Raw genomic sequence first — 6,393 nt, 5'->3', positions numbered from 1 at the left:
AAAGACAGTGAAAGACTGACCACCTAATGATATGCAATGTAATGTCACGGCCCTGTTCCTAATTATCTTGCTCACCTGTGCTGTATTTGCTGTTCTGTCTTGTACCTACTCCAAGACTCGGACCAACTCCACGCACAGTGGAGTTGTGATGACATGGCTGATGTTTGAGGTTAACTGTCCTGTGGTTTTGCCCTGTTGGGAACTTTATGTGCTGGAGAAACTGGATCTTACTAAGGCATAATAATATGCAGAGCTCTTAGGCCTGTGGTAGTTAACTTGTTCCGATAAGGGTGCTGGTGGCATTATAAATACCCCACTCTGGAACATTTTGTCTGGAATGAAACCATGTGGCTGGAATGCCTTGAAAGCTCTTTGGAGCAAGGACTATTTTGAATTCAGCTAGTGAAAGAAAAGTAAGCTTAGGACTCCGAGGTGTTGCCAACCACGACGAAGAATGAGAAAGTAGAATCAGTGGTGGAGAAGGACTGTTAACTGGAATATAGAGAACTTTGTGACCACACTGAAACATTGGCTTTATGTCATTCTTAGCACAGATTCTACAGTAGAAAAGAGAACTCTCTAAAAGAGTTGACCTAGTAAAAATGATATGAAGGTATTCCACCATTATTATTATTATTTATTTCTTGTTATGCTTGTAATAATTCAGGTGCTTTCCAAACAGAAAAGCTACAGGCCCTGCCCCAAGGAGCTCACAATCTAAAGGTGGACAAGGAGAGAGACGTGAAAGAGCGGAGGTCCACAAAGTCAAGCGGCCAAGACGGAATTCAACCATACCTTAGCAATCAAATGTGGTTTGAATGCATTGTTGCAAAGCTATACAAAACTATTTTCCCATTACTGCTCATATTTTCCATTTTGGTTCAACTGATCCACTCTTAGGTGCCATGGCACAGATAGAAGTGTGGGAAGGAAGCTTTCAGTATGTGAGCTCAGGGAGAGTAGCATGTGTAAACTAGTGCTGGAAAACACACCTAAACGTGTAGAGGGGTTTGAAACTGAACTGAGTTTCAAAATTCAGTTCAGTACCAGGGTAGTTTAGACCCAGAATGGTATAGCTTTAGGTCAGGTCCTACCAGGTGGGAGTTACATGTGATGGATTCCATCTGGAATGTAAGTGTACTCTATGCACCTGGAGGTTCCTCAACACAAGCTAATATGAACTACAAAATCTATCATGGCAGTGCTAGCAAAGTTAAGAATGAAATGACCCCACTGACATGGTATAATCATTCATGTGTTTCCAAGGTTAGAGAAGGATGGTGCTGATCATTAGAGGGTGGTCATTCTTAGGTCAGTTGTAAAATTATTTTTTTAATAATGTAGGACACCAGTCACTGCTTAAAAAGAAACAGACTGTTTAATTTTAAAAATACTGGTTTTGACTAAGACAGTAAGTCACTCATCAGTTATGAAAAATACTATTACGTTTTCTTTATACATTAAAATGTCTATGTATTTTTTATAAAACCTCCAATCAGGTTCCCCCAAACTCTGAAATTGTCAAAGAACCTCTCTTAAGGCTTGCCTTTAAAAAAATCTTTGACAAACTGCCTTATTTTTCCAAGAACTCAGGGGATCATTGTATGTTTATTCCTGAAGTATCTTTCCCTTAGCAAATATGAGTGTATTGTGAAGGCAAAAGCTAATAAGCAGCTGAATATTAAAGTGCATAGGTTGTCCACATTTGAAAACATAAATGGTTGAAGAAGCAGTAGCTGTTATGATTACAGATTTCTGGGGAACAATCCGTCATCAGTTTTTAGCAAGCCACAGATATTTCTTTTACTATAAGAAACATTTTTTTATAGTCTTCAAGTCCTGCAAATGCATTTCTAACAATGGTATCAGGACAGTGATAATCCTCTTGCTGGGAAGGAAAAGCTGTAATTAAATAATCAAATAAACTGATCTTTCATAATTTACAGCTTTCCTTCAATAAATAAAATAATATACTTTATCTTTGATTCTGTATAGCTTTTGAAACAAATCAGGTTTCTAGCAATTTAAATAATGATTCTAAAAACTTGACATGAATTATGCTGACAGGAGCCGCTTATGATTATCAGGGTGCCCAGAATATTTTTAAGAACCTGCAAAGTTAAATAAAGGCTTACAAGTCTCTTAAGCTACTTTTTATTTGCATAGAAAAATATTTATCATAGGAGTCAACTATCATATGAGAGAAATTGCATTTGTTGTAATTGAAAAAGATAGCTAAAAAGTTTCTGTGGGTTATTGCAACAGTACAAGAATACAAGATGCTTCCATTTATTAAAAAATGTAAAACGAATTGTGAAAGCTAAAGCAGGCTACAAAACAGAAGGTCCCCATATTATCTTTCTCTTGACTACTATGTTACAAGATCATGTGCCACGGTTGAGTACTATAAAGTGTAACTCTGCATTTGCTAATATAATTCTTAAAACATCCCCCTCCCCCCCCCCGAAAAAAGCACTATGCAAAATATATATATTTCTAAATGCTTCCTCCTGTAAGCATCACAACCTTGTTATCACATAATCACCCTGATCAATTGTTTCTTGTTTCCCATCACAGTCAATGCTAATGTCCAACTCCTTGTCCAGCTGTTCCTGCGGTGTGGCTGGTTCTGAGTTCTGCAACTCCATTTTCTCTGCTTCTGAAGCACAAATACTTCCCTCTTCCAGTGAATCTGGAGAGTCACTACCATTTTGTGACTCAGTTAACACGCATTTTTTGTCAGGACTTTGGATGTTTAATTCACAGTTCATGGTCAGTTCTCCCTCTTCCAGTTCAGCAGTTTTCTCACATTGTTCTTCTGCCTGTTGACGGGAAACTTCTTCAGAAACAGTGTATATTTTATTTGTATTCTGCTCCACAGAGTTTGTTTTTGATCGTCTGTGAAATAACCCAAAATTTTTTATGTCTGTTACAAAATTTACACGCTTCTGTTTTTCCTTAGTGGACTCTGAAACCATCATTGCTGAGCCATTGCTTACACTATGTGCTTCAGAAGCAATAGTGGCTGATCTTGGGTGAATCATCGTTGTTATGTCAAAAAGGCTGAAGGTCTTTTTCTTTCCTTTCTTGTTTCCATCACTCTCACTAGTTTCTTCATTTTCTGACAGAGAGGCAGTGTCTTTGTTCATCTTTACAGTCTGCAAATTAGACAGCTTGCTTCCTTTTAACAAACCCAGAACTTCAAAACGAAAGCTTGAAATATCTTGTTTTAACTCCTGAAAATTAGGAAGATGAAACATCAGAGCATGAAATCTAATTTGACTTTTTCTCTTGTAATTAAAAAAAACCAACCAAACAAAAAAAACCCAAAAAAGGCTTATTCTATGTATCAGTAATAAACTACCATCTGAATAATACCTGGCATCTTCAAGGTGCTTTGCAGACTGTCTAATCCGTCTTCCAGGTGAGACAGAAAAGTGATCAGCAGTTTTATTAGAGAAAACTTGAGAAGAAATGTGTCTTAGCCTAGACTACTCATAGAAATCGCTGACAGTGGTGAAGGAAGGAGCATGGACAACTTGAAGACCTACAGCCAACCTGCTAGACAGTGTTATCCCATCATAATAACAGCATTTTGATCAGCTCTTAACGCCACCCCTTTACAAACACACACACGGGGACACACGCATGCATAAGCGTTTCCCTGTGAGCAGCAGTGCAGGCAGGGCTTCGTGCATTTCCACTACGTTTGGCAGCAAGTAGCTAAGTCAGAGCTAATCACTGCAGGCTACTTTCAGCCACCGCAACTCCTGTCTTTTAAAAATTTTATTTGATAAGGTGCTGAAACTATTTGAATCTTATTTCAGCAAATAGGTTGTTACACACACTTAGTCCCACTTTGGTGCCCCTCTCACATGGGCACAATTCAAATTAGCTGATAAAACTGATTATTGCTCCGGCTAAAGCAAGGAGACGACTTGCTGGCATCCATGTACAATATTATCTGTGTGTGGTCCATCAGGACACCGACACTACTCTAGGAATGAAGTTATATGCTACCTGAACAACTGAGGAGTGTAAGAAATATACTTCACATTCTTATAATATCTTATTAAACCACCTATAAACATATAAATAAATGCATACCTTAAAATTTTCCTCTGTCAGTCCTTCCTCAGTTTTGGCATCTCTTATCATTGCTGCAACATATCTCTTAACCAGATTTCTCATAACTTCCTAAAAATATAAAATATTGTGTTAGCTTTCTTGGTATTAGTTACTAAACCTACATTCACTGGGCCTGCTTGGACTTCTTTGTGCTTCAGGTACATGACAAAAAATATACAAACTTTAGGTCTGGTTGAAAATTTGTTCTGCTTTTCAATGGGAAGTGCTGATATTTACTGTCCTGAGAAGGGCTGTATTGGGTCTGACCAAAGGTATGTCTCATGCCAGTAACATGCAGTCTGACAGTGAGCAGCTGCTGATGCCTCATGAGGGGCGTAAGTCTAGTGCAGTTGTCTAATGTTATTTCCAGCTACACTCTCCCAAGCCTCCCGTGATGTGAGATTCAAAGACTTTCTGAATCAGAAATGATAGCTCTAGGTTTAATGGGCTGTGACAGGTTTTCCTATGTGTTTTGGAACTCTGTAAACTTTCAGCATCCACAAATCCTCTGCCAACAAATTCCACAGTATAGCTGGAATTGGGGTTTTATTTTTAACCTGCTCTCTTATAGTTTCCATTGTTATCTTCTACTTCTAAGAATTCTAAAATTATTTAGTTTGAAAGAGATGCCTGGACACATGCTCAGGGCCATGTGCAGTCCAGTGCTGAATATCTCCGAGGGTGAAGATGCTGCAGCCTCTCTGAACAACTTCTTCCAATTCTTTACTACCCTCACTGTGATGACAATTTTCCTAACAGAATTTCCCTTTCTGCAAATTGTGTCCATTGACTCCTGTTCTTTTGCTGTGCACCTCCAAGAAAAATCTGGCTCCTTCTTATTAACCACACACTATGTTATTGAAGACAGCAATTAGATCCCCCTTAACCTACTCCAAGCTGAAATCTGAGCTTCTAATTTTATATCAGCCCTCTAACCATCTTGGTGGCCCTTTTCTGGATTCCTTCCAGGTTGTTAACATCTTCCTTGTAGTGGGGGGCCCAAAACAGGACACGCTGCTCCAGATACAGTCTTACAAGTGTGGGCTGGAGGAGAATAATCACTTCCTTCAAAGTGCTGCCTACAGCCTTATTAATGCAGTGTAGTACGTGTATCGTATTCAGTTTGTGGATAGATGGTAAACAGCTGCTCTGTGTTCACCTTCTCCATGATTTTATAGATCCCTGTTGTACTTCCCACAGCTGTCTCCTTTTCTAGTTGGAAAAGTCCTAGTTTACCTAGTCATTTCCAATATGGAATCCATTAATTACCAAACCTACAAGTGTACACCCATCTTGTTTAAGTAGCAGCCCTTTTAACACGACAAAAATTCAAAATAAATCTGAAAATTATTCCTTGTGCTAGAATAATCTCAAAAAAACAGAGGCCGACACAGGATAGATGGAGAAGAACAGCTTACAGGGGATCTGGGCAGAGGAGTTGTTAAGGGATGGGAAGTTCTCATTGGGAGACCAGAGCTGGAGGTATGGAGAGCAGGTTCTGATGGAGCATGTCAGTGACCTGCACATATGATCCTGATGAATCCCAGCAGGGAGCTGGGACTATGTGTTTGCCTTTTTATAGGCAATCCATGTATACAGTGGGCAAAATACTGGTTAGTATATTATTGCTGTTGGAAATATCCTTTTGTACCCCAAAAGCAGACAACTCTACTTCTCAAATGCTGTTTTTTGAACACCAAAAATACTACGCTCACTTGCTGATAATGAAATAAGTATGTATTTTGTGTGTGTGTTCCATTTTTTTTTCTTTCTCATTAAATCCTTTTTTTTTCCCCTCATGAAGACCTTTTAGAGGTATAGAAAAATAATTACCCAAAAAATAAACACGGGCCTGTACCTGGTATTGATGATGTCTTCTGAGATTGTCAGCTGCTCTCCTCTGAAAAAAAGAAAAGAACAAAAATAATGCATCCCTGTCTGGTAGTAAAATACAGCATGGCAAAACAGCAGGTCTGTGCAATATGTGGTATCTAGCAAGCTGAAAGAGATGGTTCAAAGTCCCTTGAAAAATGGCACTGTTGGAGCAAAGCCTGTCATTAACTTTATAGAAGGGAGAATGCTGTTACTGCAAAGGCAAAATGGATTTTCTAGATTTCGTCAATGTGCTGCTATTGCAGCATTGGCATGGCTGTGGTGGCGCAGTCAGGTCTCTGCTTGCAGAACCCCAAAGTCACTGATCTAAAAAAGAAGGTGAATGTGATGATGTCACTCACTTGCACAGGCTGAACCGTATTTTACTGAATT

The 6,393-nt window shown here is 38.9% G+C and overlaps 1 protein-coding gene across 1 annotated transcript in view; it reads right to left on the bottom strand.

Moving 5' to 3' along the window:
• Window positions 1-647: 647 nt before the first annotated feature.
• TRPC4 (transient receptor potential cation channel subfamily C member 4) overlaps window positions 648-6,393 on the bottom strand; it is a 161,947-nt gene continuing 156,201 nt past the window's right edge. The window contains exons 9-11 of the mRNA XM_055803135.1: window positions 5,987-6,028; window positions 4,108-4,197; window positions 648-3,236 (exon numbers count right to left, since the gene is read on the bottom strand). Coding sequence (XP_055659110.1) covers window positions 2,520-3,236; window positions 4,108-4,197; window positions 5,987-6,028 — 849 coding nt within the window. The 3' untranslated portion in view covers window positions 648-2,519. The remainder of the gene's footprint in view (window positions 3,237-4,107; window positions 4,198-5,986; window positions 6,029-6,393) is intronic.

This window comes from Falco peregrinus, chromosome 4, assembly GCF_023634155.1.
Source record: "Falco peregrinus isolate bFalPer1 chromosome 4, bFalPer1.pri, whole genome shotgun sequence".
In the NCBI taxonomy this organism is placed as follows: Eukaryota; Metazoa; Chordata; class Aves; order Falconiformes; family Falconidae; genus Falco; species Falco peregrinus.
This window is presented reverse-complemented; position numbering and strand designations above follow the sequence as displayed.